Source organism: Syzygium oleosum, unplaced genomic scaffold (assembly GCF_021117445.2).
Source record: "Syzygium oleosum isolate NSW1041296 unplaced genomic scaffold, Sole_v2.1 Sole_v2.03, whole genome shotgun sequence".
NCBI classification, from domain to species: Eukaryota; Viridiplantae; Streptophyta; class Magnoliopsida; order Myrtales; family Myrtaceae; genus Syzygium; species Syzygium oleosum.
In genome coordinates, this window is record NW_026607487.1 from 19,759,414 (window position 1) to 19,774,812 (window position 15,399).

Below are 15,399 nucleotides of genomic sequence, written 5' to 3' on the forward strand. Positions count from 1 at the left end.
ATTGCTGCGCTCTATCTCTCTCCGATTTCTGGTGATGTGGAGAGATGAAACCCCAGGAATCAAGGTCACATGAGACGCCAAACCAATCACATTAACTGGGTGCACCCGAGTTCGAATTCCAATCGAAGAGGAGCCTCTCCATGAGTCGGAGAATGAGTTCTCGAGTTGATCGTGGACCGATTACTCGGGATCACTCGCCCACATAGACATCTAAAAAAATTCAAGAAAAATACAAGAAATCATTGATTTCTTAATATTCTCCATCTTTGTGAAAAAAAAAAAAGAAAAAGAAATAATGTTGACGTAGTAGAACTATGGACTATTTCCTCGCTGAAAACGATTGCCATTTTTCTTCCCTAGAGTCATGTTGGAGCTATATTAGCTCTGTTTGCTATTAGTTGTCCGCGTAATCCCGCCATGGAGAATTTTTTACACGGTATTAGACGGGACGAAAACTAGGCCCAATCCCCTAAAAAATCATCAATTTTAGGTCAAGTCTCAAATTTATCTCGAACTTTTTTTTGTCTCAGAAAAAATTCCCGAATTTTAGATCCAGTCCCAAATCTGCCCTAAACTTTTTTTTGTCTAAAAAAAAAATCTCAAACTTTAAGTCTAGCCCTAAATTTTGTTTTGTGTAAAAAAAATCATCAAAATTCAATTATTTTCAAAAGTATACCTCTGTGATCCAGTCCCAACTTGATGTGGCACTTTCACATCGATAACAAATCCACGTCAATAAAGTAATAGGGCTTTTTTTTAGACAAACAAAAGTTCGAGGAAAATTTGGACTGAACCTAAAAATTGAGTTTTTTTAATTAAAAAAATGTCCGGGTGGATTTGTTATCGTCCATAACTTTCACATCCTTGAACGGTTTTATTTTAGAGAATTTCAATAATATTTTATTGGATTTGATTTGTTATCGAAGTGGAAATACGACGTTGATTTGTACATATCATCGCATTATTTTGCTGATATGGATTTATTATCGACCCGAAAATACTATGTCAAGTTGGGACTGAACCACGTGAGTATATTTTTGAAAATAAATTGAAATTTGCTGATTTTTATTACACAAAACAAAATTCGGGACATATTTGGGATTAAACTTAAAGTTTAAGGTTTTTTTTTGAAGATAAAAAAAAATTCGGAGCAGATTTGGGACTGGACCTAAAGTTTGAGGTTTTTTCTGAGACAAAAAAAATATTCGGGACATATTTGAGACTTAACCTAAAATTTGAGATTTTTTAGGAAATTTATCAACGAAAACTATATATAAAGTGCATAATTGGAGTTTTTTGGAGTTTTTAATGAAACACAAGAAAATTACCCAAGAACCTGTTTTTTTTTGTTCCTTTTTCTGGTTTCATTTTTTTCTAGCAAAATAATATATGTAGCAACCAATCGGGTTTGGGTCAGCATCATATGCTGTGAGCTTTTGAGCATACAAAGAACAAAATGTAGAGAAATCGAGCAAGAAGCAACAACAAGCACTAGAATTCCATGTCACAATCAGTAAACCAACCGCAGCAAATCAAGAATTGACCAAATTGAAGGAAAATAGGGATCGAACTCAAACACTTCCCAACACTAGAATAGATTCGGGAAGCTCCGAGCTCGAAACCATATGACCTTACAAAGAAAGACGAAGAAGAGGGCGGGGAACGGAGGACTCACGGATCCGGTGGGCTGAACGGGTGAAAGTGAACTAGGAGCCTCCTCGGTTGCGTAATTGCAATCTTGCGAGCGATCGGCTGAAGAAGAGAATTGGAGACAGAGAAGGCTAGAGACGAGGAGCGAAGCGAAGAGAGAGAGACAGAGACGGTGATCGTAATCTAGATCTAGGGTTTTTTTTGTTTTTTATATTATCTTGCAAACCGGTTAAAACCGGTTCGGGTCGCTTTTCTTCAGATCAGGAAACCGGGCCAATGGTTCTAACGTCCAAAACTTAAACCGGGGCCTACGGGTGCACGGTGGTGCCAAAATTTGATAATTTTAGTGGCTTTTTTCCCGTGAGTTTTCTACCTCTTTTTTTTTTTAAAGTTTTTTAACAGCAGCCGCCGTCATTTAATTGGCTGGTCAAAACATAAACGCAGCATCATCATCACCTGCACCTCGTCAAAGCGGGACCCGCAGCTTTTTTTTATTTTTTCGGTCGGAAAAGCGGAACCCATAGTTGACCGATCGTTTCGCCGAGCGAAGGGGAGCACGAATCGAAGTGGGAAGATCACGGGTGCAGATCATCCGGGCCCGCCTCACCGTCTGACCCTTATCTTCCGGCGGGATCTTTATTGGATATCATCAAGTGGAAGTTGAGAACTTTCCAGCTCGCCTGCTTCCCGGAAGATTCCCAACTTCGCAACAGTCCTTCATCCGCTGATTCCCTCGTATAAAGAACCGCATCGATGAAACTTGTCATCAGATGGGTCTTTGTTCAGCTCCCCACCTCCACTTTTCCATTCGCGGTACGCAGATCCAATCTCTGTTTCCCTTTTCTATGTTGTAGATGAAAAGTGGGGAGTTCCGCGTCTTGTCTTTTCATTTGCTTGGGAGGAGCATGTCGATGTTTACTTCCTGCATGGTCCTTTCCCTTTGAATGCACTCCTCTTTTCTCCCTGCACGCGATCCGTCTGATCTTGGAATCTTCAAGTTGTCTGAGCAAACAAGAAAGGGAGAATATTGAAGAGTGAGTTCTTTTGTTGCAGGCTGAGACTGAGAGCATTTTACTCTAGTTGGCTGATGTTCTTGGAGTCCAAATATACTGGTGGTTTGCATCAAAATATATGATGTTCGGGTAGGGACTTTGATAGGGTTTGAGTGAGGAGAGTACATGACCATGGATCCTTTGTTCTTTGGTTACTCCTCTCGTATCAACGTAGATGATCTTCCAATGGACAGCCATGCCTTTTCACCTAATCCAGATCGGTACCCGAGTCCCACAGATGGTTTCTTTTTGGATGACCCTTTTCTTGACCTTAAATCCTCAGATACTGCTTTTCTTTCCAATAAAGTAGACCCTGTTTATGATCTGCCTTCGAAATCTGTCGACCTTGATATTGGAGAATTAATCTTTCCCTCGACAAGTGTGAGCTCGGGTGGAGGCCCATTTGGTCCATCTATGAGCTCGAGTAGTGCCCAGAGTCCGGGGGGAGATTCTCTCTCCCCATCGGGGGGCACTGACTCATCGGATCCGGTTCTAAAGTACATAAGTCAGATGCTCATGGAAGAGAACATGGAGGAGCAACCGTGGGTATTTGCTGATCAGGTTGCTCTGCAGAATGCTGAAAGATCATGGTACGACGCCCTTGGTCAACAGCATTCAGAGCAGTCTGATCAGAGCCCCTCGCGACTTGATATAGGCCATTATATCGAGAGCCCATATAGCAACCTTTCTGGAAGTAGCAGTGGTCATGGAAGCCACGATGCTACAAGGGTTACTGCTAGCTCTGGCGACTCAGCTGATGCTAATATTCTTTATCCAATCGAAGAACATGGCCATGCTGGGCAGGAGAGTTCTGACCTGGACTTCCAGTCGAACGTGGATTCCAGTTTGCAGTTGTTGTCCAATTCTTCCAGCAGCATCGCGAATTATGATGATGGGTCTGAGGAATCTTTCCATGAGCTTCTTCTCAAGAGCATTTTTAGCGATGGAGAGTCCATGATTCAGTTCAAGAAAGGAGTAGAGGAGGCCAGCAAATTCCTTCCTACCAACAATCAATTAGGAATTTACCCAGAGGACAGCAAACCGTCATCGGAAACAAAGAAACGAACGCCAAGAATGCGCATCAATGAGGAGATCAACATGATGCGCTCATCTGATGGATTCAAGGGACTAAAGAATCAGGAGAGGGACGAGGATGCTCTTGAGGAAGGCAGGGCCAATAAGCAAACAGCCTTGTACACAGAAGAGAGTGAGCTTTCTGATTTGTTCGATGAGGTGTTGCTATGCAACGAAAATGGTGGGGGTATGTGTTCTGGCAACAAATCCATGGAGACAGGACTGAGCAAAGACATACAGCCACAAAGGAACAAGCGCAGTTCTAATAGAGGTAGGGGTCGTGGTAAGACGCAGGGAAGCGGGAATATTGTTGACTTGAGAACTCTTCTGATTCTCTGCGCACAAGCCGTCTCTACTAGTGATTTCAGGACTGCTAATGAATTGTTGAAGCAGATTAGAGAGAACTCGTCTCCATCTGGCGATGGTTCTCAAAGATTGGCTCATTACTTTGCCAATGGGCTAGAGGCACGATTGGTGGGCAACAAGACTCGAACGCAAGACTTTTATTCTGCTGTGGTTGCCAGGACCTCAGCAGCCGATATCTTGAAAGCTTACCACCTTCACATTTCAACATGTCCATTTATAAAATTCTCCATTTTCTTTGCAAATTGCATGATATTGAAACTAGCAGAGAAAGCCACTACCCTTCATATAATAGATTTTGGCATTGTATTTGGTTTTCAATGGCCAATCCTCATACAAAAGCTCTCTTCTCAATCAGAAGGGCCGTGTAAATTGCGCATCACAGGGATAGAGCTTCCACAGGCTGGTTTCCGCCCGGCAGAAAGAATAGAGGAGACAGGTCGGCGTTTGAAGAAGTATTGTGAGCGTTTTAATGTCCCTTTTGAATTCAATTGCATAGCATCGAAGAATTGGGAATCCATCAAACTCGAGGATCTCAAGATTCAAAGCAATGAGACAGTTGCTGTGAATAGTTTAGATCGGTTTAGGAATCTCCTTGATGAGACAGTCGAGGACAACAATCCACGGGATGCTGTGTTGAATCTCATTCGGCAAATTAAACCGGATATTTTTGTTCATTCTGTACGTTGCGGCTCCTACAATGCGCCCTTTTTTGCTACAAGATTCCGAGAGGCACTTCTTCATCTTTCTGTCGTGTATGATATGCTTGATGCTATCTTAAATGGTGACAGCAAAGAGAGGTTGGTTTTAGAGAGAGAGTTCCATGGACGGGAAATTATGAATGTCGTAGCTTGCGAAGGTTCGGAAAGGGTTGAGAGGCCAGAAACGTACAAGCAATGGCAGGTTCGTCATATGAGGGCTGGGTTTAAGGCGCTTCCTCTGGACCAAGAGCTCACGAAGTTGTTCAGGAGTAAGATGAAAGAATGGTACCACAAGGATTTCGTGCTCGACGAAGATGGCAACTGGATGCTGCAAGGTTGGAGAGGTCGGATTAGTTATTGCTCCTCCTGTTGGGTGCCTACTTAGGATGGCTCCAAAATGAATGTTTTCTGTCATGACCTGTATATTGCAGGGATTCTTCCCGAATCGACAGGTCACGGATTTTTATTAGAGTAGCTCAGAATGTACCTATTTCCTTCTCTTCTGTTTGTGCATGTATCTTTTTAATTTGAATCTGCAGTGTTTTCTTGCTGTCTAGCAACCCTTGAGATAGGAAGATACGATGTACAGCTTCTATGCTGCACCGCATTTCGAAATTTGCTGATAATGTGTCGTGATCTGTCTATCCTATATCTCACAAGTTCTGCAAGTAACATGCCAGGCAGCTCGAAGTTGATAATGGGTATGGGTGCACGATTAATCAGTCGTCGTTCGTGCTTTTCTCTTGATAGCTTTGTTGTTTACTAGTATCCTATAATACCGAGAGCTGTTTAGCTCTTTGAGAACTCGAGTATCCAAGGTGGGGCTCATGGAGGATGTGTTTCCACATGTGATGCAGTCAAATTATGCTCATGCGAAAGTTGTTTGTGTCTTCATGTGAACTTAAGGGCAATTGAACTTCTGGATTACTTTCTGGCATGCAAGCAGCCAGGCATTGTATTTGTATCTCCGTTTGTCTTTCTGTGAAGAAATTTGGATGGGTCGATTGTTGGTTTATATACAAAGGAGATCAAGTATGTGATTATACAACTTATAGTAGATATAATTGAATTCTCATGCAATTCAGTCTGTCAATAAATTGTTTCGTTTACACCCCGGGGGGGTGGGGGGGGGGGTGGTTGAGATTGATTTGATGTGCAAAAGTTTTAGCTTTTCTGCATTTTAATTAAGCATAATTATGCATACATGGCAGGTGAGCTAATCCTAAAGTTTAACGAGAAATCTTTTTTAAACTAGCGGGAGTGGCCGCATGTCGCCACGTCCTTGCAATAATAAGCTCCGATGATGGAAAGATCACATTAATTAGTACTTAAAACAGTTTTCTTTTCCTCCAAAATCTAAGTTAGATTCATTTTCCAATCTATTTCTTAATAAGATAAACAAAAAATTTAAGCAGTGAATCTATATTGCATAGTTTCGATAGTTACAAAGTTTTGGAAACGTGGTCATTGATGTAATAGAATGAGATACCGATTGCCATGTTTTTTTCTTCTTACTAATGTTGTTAAATATCGTAGAACGTCACATTGATAAGACGATTTGGCTCTTTTGCATAACGTAAACTATCTATAAAGGAGCATCGGTCTCACAATGTCTTAATATTTGTATTGCTAAGTTGTGGAACTCGGGTCTCGGGTCCATCGAGGTCACTTATACTCCTGCAAATCAAAATCAAATTGGGGGCTTTATTTAATTGATACCATTTTAAAGAAAGGAGAGATCAGATTGAACTGCCAAATTTCCATACTGACAGGCCGGTCAATTTCTCCAAACGTGCGATTCCGGAGGGAATTGGCCCTTGCAATCCACTTCCTTGAATAATCTTTATAGAACGACTAAAAAGGTCAAGAAGCATTAAGCCTTACAACATATCGGGATTTGTCAAGTTCTGAATAACATCGGGTATCTTTCCCGTGAACTGATTATCGCTATGTCGCCTACAACGCATTAAACAACAAGATTCATATGAAGAAGAAAGAATAGAAGTATCTAAATATCAGTAGAGTTTATGGAAACTGGAAACTAACAGCATCTCCAATGTTGTCAATTTACTCTATTTCACAGAAAGCAATTGAACACGATGATCACATGGACAATACATTAGACCCTGCACTTTTTACCAAAAATGACAGCGGACTAGTAGTTTCCAGGAACGTTCCGCCATTTCTCATTAGACCCTCCGCAGGTTAGTTGCCTTATGTTTCCTGCGAAAAGCTGTTTGTTTCTTCATTTTCTAGGGCGTTTCACACCGGACAGATTGTATTCATACAAACGGCCGCCGTAGGTTTCTAGAGATGCTTTCGGTAAGTTTCATACAACGCCATTAACGGATGTGCCGCGTGAGCCGGAACACTCGTTCATCGTGCTCGATAGCCCGTTCAACAAGCGCTGCCAAGTTGAAATTCTTATGAGCTGCGCATGCTCGAAGGTGTATCCGTTCGAGCGTGATGCTTTAAATTGGACAGATTTCTCGGGAAAAAAACGATTGGAAAATAATTTATTGTTTTAAATTCTGGAATCGTGCTGTTTGCGAATGGTTATTGTCTCCTGGCCCCTCGGCATATTGCGAATTTCTCTTTCATTCATCGTACATGCCACATGGGCGTTTCAAATCAATTGAGAAGTTTGATGCTGAAAAGTCAAAGTCTCCGGTTTGGATCAAGTTGTCAAATATGCCTTTGCAGTTAATGAATCTTGTTGGGCTAAGCCGCGTTGCAAGTGCGGTTTGGCAATTCCTAATCATAATTAGACCTATCAAAATGGGTCATTATACAAATTTCTTAACTTATATATAATGAGCTAAGTTATTATATGAATTTATCATCTTCGGTAAATAAATTTAAACACAATATGTGTGTTAAATGTGTCATAAACGAGTTTACAATTTATTTATACACAACCCTATAAGTCTAGATCACACAAGACATCGAACTAATCACAATAATTGGACGCCCCCGAGCTCAAATTCCAACCGGAGAGGAGCCTCCACGGGTCGGAGAATGAGTTCTTGAGCTGAACGAGGACTGATAATTCGGCATCACTCACCCGCATAGACATTTATGAAAAATGCAACAAAAAAAAAAAAAAAACGCAAGAAATTATTGATATTACAGCACGCATAATTTGAGAATTTTAGTGATTTTTTTCCCCGTGGGTTTCCTGTCTCTTCGTTTTGACTTTTTTGTTTCACAGCGGCCGTCATTTGTTGGCTGGTAAAACATAACCCCATCATTATCACCTGCAGCTCGTCAAAGCGGGACCCACATTTGGCCGGTCGTTTCGCCGATCGAAAGTACACGAAGCGGAATACACACAGACGGACATCATCCGGGCCCTCCTTATTGTCGCCGACCGAAATCTTCCTGCACGATCTCTTTTCGATGTCATCAAGTCGAAGTTGAGAACTATCAAGCTCGTCTACTTCGCCGAAGATTCCGAACTTCACAGCAATCATTCATCTGCTGATTCCCTCGTATAAAAACACCGCATCGAAGAAACTTATCATCAGATGGGTCTTTGTTCAGCTTCCAACTCCAATTTTCCATTCGCGGTATGCAGATCCAATCGCTATCTTTCTTTTCTATGTTGTAGATGAAAAGTCGGGAGTTCCGTGTCCTCTCATTTCATCTGCTTAGGAGGAGCATGTCGATGTTTACTTCCTGCGTGGTCCTTTACCTTTGAAGTTCTCCACTTTTCACCCTGCACGTGATCCGTTCGATCTTGGAACCTTTCAAGTTGTTTAAGCAATCGAGGAAGAAAAAAAGGAGAAGAAGAATATTGAAGAGCGAGTTGTTTTGTTTCGGGCTGAGAGCATTTTACTTTAGTTTGTTGATGTTCTAGGAGTCCAAATATATTGGGGGTTTGCATCAAAGTATGATGTTAGGGTAGGGACTTTGGTAGGGTTTGAGTGAGGAGAGGATATGACCATGGATCCTTTGTTCTTTGGTTACTCCGATTGTATCAACGTAGATGATCTTCCAATAGACAGCCATGCCTTTTCACCTAATTCGGATCATTACCCGAGTCTCACAGATGGTTTCTTTCTGGATGACCCTTTTCTAGACCTTAAATCCTTAGATAGTGCTTGTCTTTCGAATAAAGTAGACCCTCTATATGATCTCCCTTCAAAATCTATTGACCTTGGTGTTGGAGATTTAATCTTTCCCTCGACAAGCGTCAACTCAGATGGAGACCCATTTGTTCCATCTATGAGCTGGAGTAGTGCCCAGAGTTTAGGGGGAGATTCTCTCTCCCCATCGGGGGACGCTGACTCATCGGATCCGGTTCTAAAGTACATAAGTCAGATGCTCATGGAAGAGAACATGGAGGAACAACCGTGGGTATTTGCTGATCAGGTTGCTCTGCAGAATGCTGAAAGGTCATGGTACGACGCCCTTGGTCAACAGCATTCAGAGCAGTCTGATCAGAGCCCCTCACGACTTGATATAGGCCATTATATCGAGAGCCCTTATAGCAACCTTTCTGGAAGTAGCAGTGTTCATGGAAGCCACGATGCTACAAGCGTTACTGCTAGCTCTGGCGACTCAGCTGATGCTAATATGCTTTATCCAATAGAAGAACAAAGCCATGCTGGGCAGGAGAGTTCTAACCTGTACTTCCAGTCGAATGTGGATTCCAGTTCGCAGTTGTTGTCCAATTCTTCAAGCAGCATCGCGAATTATGATGATGGGTCTGAGGAATCTTTGCATGAGCTTCTTCTCAAGAGCATTTTCAGCGATGGAGAGTCCATGATTCAGTTCAAGAAAGGAGTAGAGGAGGCCAGCAAATTCCTTCCTACGAACAGTCAATTAGGAATTAATCCAGAGGACGGCAAACCGCCATCGGAAAAAAAGAAAAGAACCCCCAGAACTCGCATCGATGAGGAGATCAACATGATGCGCTCATCTGATGGATTCAAGGGATTAAAGAATCGTGAGAGGGACGAGGATGCTTTTGAGGAAGGCAGGGCCAATAAGCAAACAGCCTTGTACACAGAAGAGAGTGAGCTTTCCGATTTGTTCGATAAGGTGTTGCTCTGCCACTGTTCTGGCGACAAGTCCGTGGAGACAGGGCTGCGCAAAGACATCCAGCCACAAAGGAACAAGCGTGGTTCCAATAGAGGTGGGGGTCGTGGTAAGAAGCAGGGAAGCAAGAAAACAGTTGACTTGAGAACTCTTCTGAGTCTCTGTGCACAAGCGATCTCAACTAGTGATTTCAGGACTGCTAATGAATTGTTGAAGCAGATTAGAGAGAACTCTTCTCCATCTGGCGATGGGTCTCAAAGATTGGCCCATTACTTTGCCAATGGGCTAGAGGCACGACTGGTGGGTAGCGACAGTCGAACACAAGACTTTTATTCTACTATTTTTGCTAGGAGGATCTCAGCAGCCGATGTCTTGAAAGCATACCACCATCACATTTCAAAATGTCCGTTTAAGAAGTTCGACATTTTTTTTGCAAATTACATGATTTTGAAATCAGCAGAGAAAGCCCCTTCCCTTCATATAATAGATTTCGGCATTCGGTTTGGTTTTCAATGGCCAGTCCTCATACAGAAGCTCTCTTCTCGACCAGAAGGGCCCTGTAAATTGCGCATCACAGGCATAGAGCTTCCGCAGACTGGTTTGCGCCCAGCAGAAAGAATAGAGGAGACAGGTCGCCGTTTGAAAAAGTATTGTGAGCGTTTCAATGTCCCTTTTGAATTCAATTTCATAGCATCAAGGAATTGGGAATCCATCAAACTTGAGGATCTCAAGATTAAAAGCAATGAGACAGTTGCTGTGAATTCTTTAGACCGGTTTCAGAATCTCCTTGATGAGACAGTTGGGGACAACAATCCACGAGATGCCGTGTTAAATCTAATTCGGGAAATTAAACCGGATATCTTTGTTCATGCAATAAGAAACGGCTCCTACAATGCGCCCTTTTTTGTGTCAAGATTCCGAGAGGCACTTTTTCATCTTTCCTCAGTGTATGATATGTTTGATGCTATTTCAGATGGCAACAGCAAAGAGAGATTGGTTTTTGAGAGAGAGCTCCATGGACGGGAAATTATGAATGTCATAGCATGTGAAGGTTCAGAAAGGGTAGAGAGGCCAGAAACGTACAAACAATGGCACGTTCGTCATATGAGGGCTGGGTTTAAGGCGCTTCCTTTGGACCAAGAGCTCATGAAGTTCTTCAAGGGTAAGATGAAAGAATGGTACCACAAGGATTTTATGCTTGATGAAGACGGCAGCTGGATGCTGCAAGGTTGGCGAGGTCGGATTAATTATGGCTGCTCCTGTTGGGTTCCCACTTAGGTTGGTCAGAAAGAAAATGTTTTCTGTCATGACCTGTACATTACAGGGATTCTTCCCAGGCAACAGGTCATGGATTTGTATTAGAGTAGCTAAGAATGTACTTATTTCCAGCTCCTCTGTTGGGCATGTATCTTTTTTCTTGAAAACAATTTCGAGTCTGGAATGTTTGCTTACTATTTATCTCATTCTTGAGATAGGAAAGATACACTTTGCAGCTTCCATGCCACACGGCATTGTGAATTTTGCTGATAATGCGTCCATGATTTGTCTATCCTATATCACAAGTTGGTGCAACTAATATGGCAGCTTGAAGCTGATGATGGGTACGGGTGCAGCACTGTCATGTATGGTTTGTGCTGTTCTCTTGATGGCTCTGTTGTTTACAAATATCCTATAATACTGAAAGCTGTTTGGCTCTATTGAGAACTTGAGGAGCAGTAGGATGCAGTTTCTGTCTTCAAGTAACTTAAGGGCAATTTGAACTTCAGGATACTTTCTCCTCCGGTATTCAGGCGTCATATTTATAACTCCGTTTGGTTATTCAGCGAAGAAATTTCGATTTATATACAACGGAGATCAAGTACGTGATTAAACTCGAACAAAACTAATGATTGTTTGTATCATTGAATGCTTATGCTAGTCAGTCTCGTCTTTAGACTGTTTCTTTTACACCACGCGGCTGATAAAATATGGGGGTGAGTATCTTCAAAAGTTTTATGCGTTTCTATATCTTAATTAAGCATAATTCTGCATGCGTCGCAGTTGAGCGCTAATCCTAAAGTTTAATGAGAGATATCTTTATTAAACCGGTAAGAATGCCTGCATGTTGCTGCGGCCTTGCAATAATAAGCTCCGGTGATGGAAAGATCACATTAATTAGTACTCAAAGTTTCTTTTCTCTCCGAGACGTAAGGCTCCATTTGTTTCGCGACATTTTCCTAAAAATTTATGATTTAGAAAACATTTCCTAAAAATGATCGCTTGTATAACTTGAAATAATTAATCAATATAAAATATTTTATGTATCAGACAACAATTTATATCTAAACATTTTCGTGGACGATGAAAATACTTTTCATTCATTTATTTTTGTAAGCGATCATTTTTAGGAAAATATTTTCCAAATTAAATGCATTTTCCAATCTATTTCTCATTAAAATAAAAGGAAATGTTTGTGCAGTGATCTATATTGCACGGTTTCAATAGTTACCGAGTTTTGCAATCGTGATCATTGATGTTATAGAACGGGACACTAACTGTTATGTTTTTTCTTTCTGCTAATGTTGTTAAATATCGCAAAATGCTATTCAATTAGATTAATGTTTTTTGTCTTGTCCCGCTGGGTGAAAATTTTATTTTAATAATCGCTGTAATAGTATTGACACGGGTGTGATTAAAATTGACTAAATGAATGGTCATGATTTTTTAGGTTTATGCTGCGCATGTGTAAAAATCTTGACAATGCTTATGGAAAGTTCCTAGTTCTACTGATGAGGCGCTTGAGCCACCACATAGGACAATCGGCGAAGATTCAAATACCACGTCAGTAATTTTTGACTAAAATTGACCTCATGGACCACATTAAAATTTTGCGCCAAGGTTTAGTCAAATTTAAAAGTTTAGAATTGAATTGATATTTGTAAAATATGTTTATGATATTTGGTATAATTTTCCCCATAATTTGACGTGGACATGAAATAGACATGACTCCGTTTTGGTTGCTCAAGTCGATTTGGAGCAAAGAGAGAAAATATTTAGTGATTTGCTACTGCGTATATATATATTTTTGTCCAACAATTGAAAACTTGACAAGTGTCTACTGATATGGAATTGAATAGAAAAATTATGAGTTCAGGCATGAAGACCGGAAGTTTCTTGCTTCACCGGAGTTGCCCCGCGCTGTTGCTAACAGTGGGAGTCACTGGCACGCCGCGCCCTTACCATCAAAGCCGAGCCATCCCTTACAGCGTCGCTCATGGTCAGCCCCAAGCCACTCCTCCGCCGTCGCTCGTCTAGTTTTTTCATTTGGAGTCGTGCTTGTCTAAAGTAGGACTTGGAGTCGTGCCTCCATGGCCACGAGCATAGATCCGGCCACCATAGCTGGTTCACATATCCCGCCGAGCCACCCCTTCGTCGTCATCTCACAGCTCATTGACAGGCTTCGTTTTTTCTTTAGCTTGCCACGAATGAAGGGCCAAACCTTCGAAATCAACCCGACGAAGAAGAAGATTATTTAATTACTAGGAATTGTTCTAATGGCCACCCTTCCCATATGAGAAGGGAGGGGAGGAGAGTTCGAATCCCGATCTTCTCAGGGGGGTTGGGGGTGACGGGTGAGGACGTTTAGTTTCAGATGTAGGTTTCAACTTCCACGCTCTGTAAGGGGACAAGGTAAAAATTTGAGAGTGGGATGAGAGTTAGAGTACGATAAGATAAAAAAAAGAAGAAGAAAATTATCCGGAAAAGAACCATAAAAAATTTCTAGGTAGTCTTTACCCTTTGCGGGTCATCAGAGGACCCATCTCTCTCTTGCCTCTCCTTTCACCTTTCATCTAATCCACCTAACCCAAAAAAAATTGGATAATGAGACTATCCCTTTCACCTTTCATCTAACCCGCTAAACCTAAAAAATTTGGATGATGATCCTCTCCCTTTCACTTTTCCTCCAACCCCAAGCATCAATCCAAAAAAAAAAATCGTAAAAAAAATATATTACTCTTTTTGTCAATATCTTTCGAAATCAAAGAAACCCTGGATAATCGATACAAAATTTGATCCTTTCGTCCATGGCCGAGTCGCTCGTGATAGGGTCACAAAGGCGACAGAGGAGCAGTGCTCGCTCTCGACTACGACGCTGGCGATGACTCCGCTGGTGGCGACGACGAGGGGAGCGGAGGTTGGCTGGTTGTGGACGAAGGAGTAAGAGAGAAATGGAAGGTTTTTAATTTTTACTTCACGGTAGTTTGCTGTTGTGACATTGTACAAACGTGTCAAGTTTTCGGTGGTTGTGAGAAAAAAAAATGCACAACAATAAAATGATAATTGCAAATCATTGAATATTTGATAAAAAAATTAGGTTTCATCGTGCTCTCTTTCTCTTCCTTTCTCTCTGGTTTCCATTAACGTCGAGAGACGAAATTCTATTATCAAAGTCACACGCGACGCCCAACCTATCACAGTAATTGGATGTACCCGAGCACGATGGATTATTTTTCAGATAAAAATCACGTTTTGTCTTCGTCAAAGTCCTGTATGCTCACGCAACCCGCCACCTGAATTTCTAACGTTGGTCATGAACAGTACTGCCACGGATGCTATTGATAGTCACAGATTAACATCACATATAGTTTGACATTTTTAATAGCACAAAACAATGGGCTTAATTGGACAATTAGGGTGGTTTTTTTCCCTTTGACTTGCCTCTCTTTGTTTACAGTTTTTCGCATCGCAGCCGCCCTCATTCATTGGCCGGTCAACGTAACAACACATCATCATCTGCAACTGATGGAAAGCGGGACCCACGGTTGACCAATTCTTTTCCCCGATCGAAGGAACTCGAAGCGGATGACACATCTGGAGATCAACCGGGCCCTCTGCCCTCGCCGGCAGAGGGCCAGCCTCGCCGTCGCCGGGCAAGGTCGACCTCGCCGGCGGCGGCGATGGCTCGCCGCCGGCCGGGCTAGCTCGACCTCGCTCGGCCATGGCGAGGCTCGACTCGCCCCGCGACGGCGAGGCCTCGCCCGGCCAAGGCGAGGTCGGCCTCGCCCGACGGCGAGGCCGCCCGCAGCTCGCCGAGGCCATGGCGACTGGGCGAGATCTCGCCAGATCGGGCGGCCTCGCCGTATGCCGGCGTGGACCTCGCCCATGGCCGGCGAGGTGGACCTCGCCCTGGCCATGGCGAGGTCGACCTCGCCGGCCTCAGCCTCTCGCCGGTCGCCGGTCGGGAAGAAGATAGGCCAGAAAAAAAAAAAGAAAGAGAAAAAAAAAATTCGAAAAATAATAAAAAAATTATTAAAAATTAGCCGGCCGGCGTCACGTCAGCCGGCCGGCGTCAACGTCAGCGCCGGCCGGCCAAAAGTGGCCGGATGGACTGAATTGACACAATTACAAAAGGTTTAAGACTGAATTGATAAAAAAAAAAGATTTAAGACCGAAGTGCCACAATTGCAAAAGATTTAAGACTTTTTTGGTAATTTTCCCTCCTTTTGTATGCTGATTCCCTCCTATAAAAATCGCAT

At 42.4% G+C, this 15,399-nt stretch overlaps 2 protein-coding genes across 2 annotated transcripts; both read left to right on the top strand.

The window, feature by feature from the left end:
* Window positions 1-2,276: 2,276 nt before the first annotated feature.
* On the top strand, window positions 2,277-5,562 carry LOC115683894 (scarecrow-like protein 34). The gene is made up of 2 exons (XM_056309121.1): window positions 2,277-2,463; window positions 2,704-5,562. Exon 2 carries the CDS (start codon window positions 2,829-2,831, stop codon window positions 5,223-5,225), a length of 2,397 nt encoding a protein of 798 aa, XP_056165096.1. The 5' UTR covers window positions 2,277-2,463; window positions 2,704-2,828; the 3' UTR covers window positions 5,226-5,562.
* A 2,597-nt stretch (window positions 5,563-8,159) lies between these two features.
* On the top strand, window positions 8,160-11,378 carry LOC115683897 (scarecrow-like protein 34). Its single transcript, XM_030608544.2, has one exon. It carries the CDS (start codon window positions 8,780-8,782, stop codon window positions 11,159-11,161), a length of 2,382 nt encoding a protein of 793 aa, XP_030464404.2. The 5' UTR covers window positions 8,160-8,779; the 3' UTR covers window positions 11,162-11,378.
* The last annotated feature ends 4,021 nt before the right edge of the window (window positions 11,379-15,399 follow it).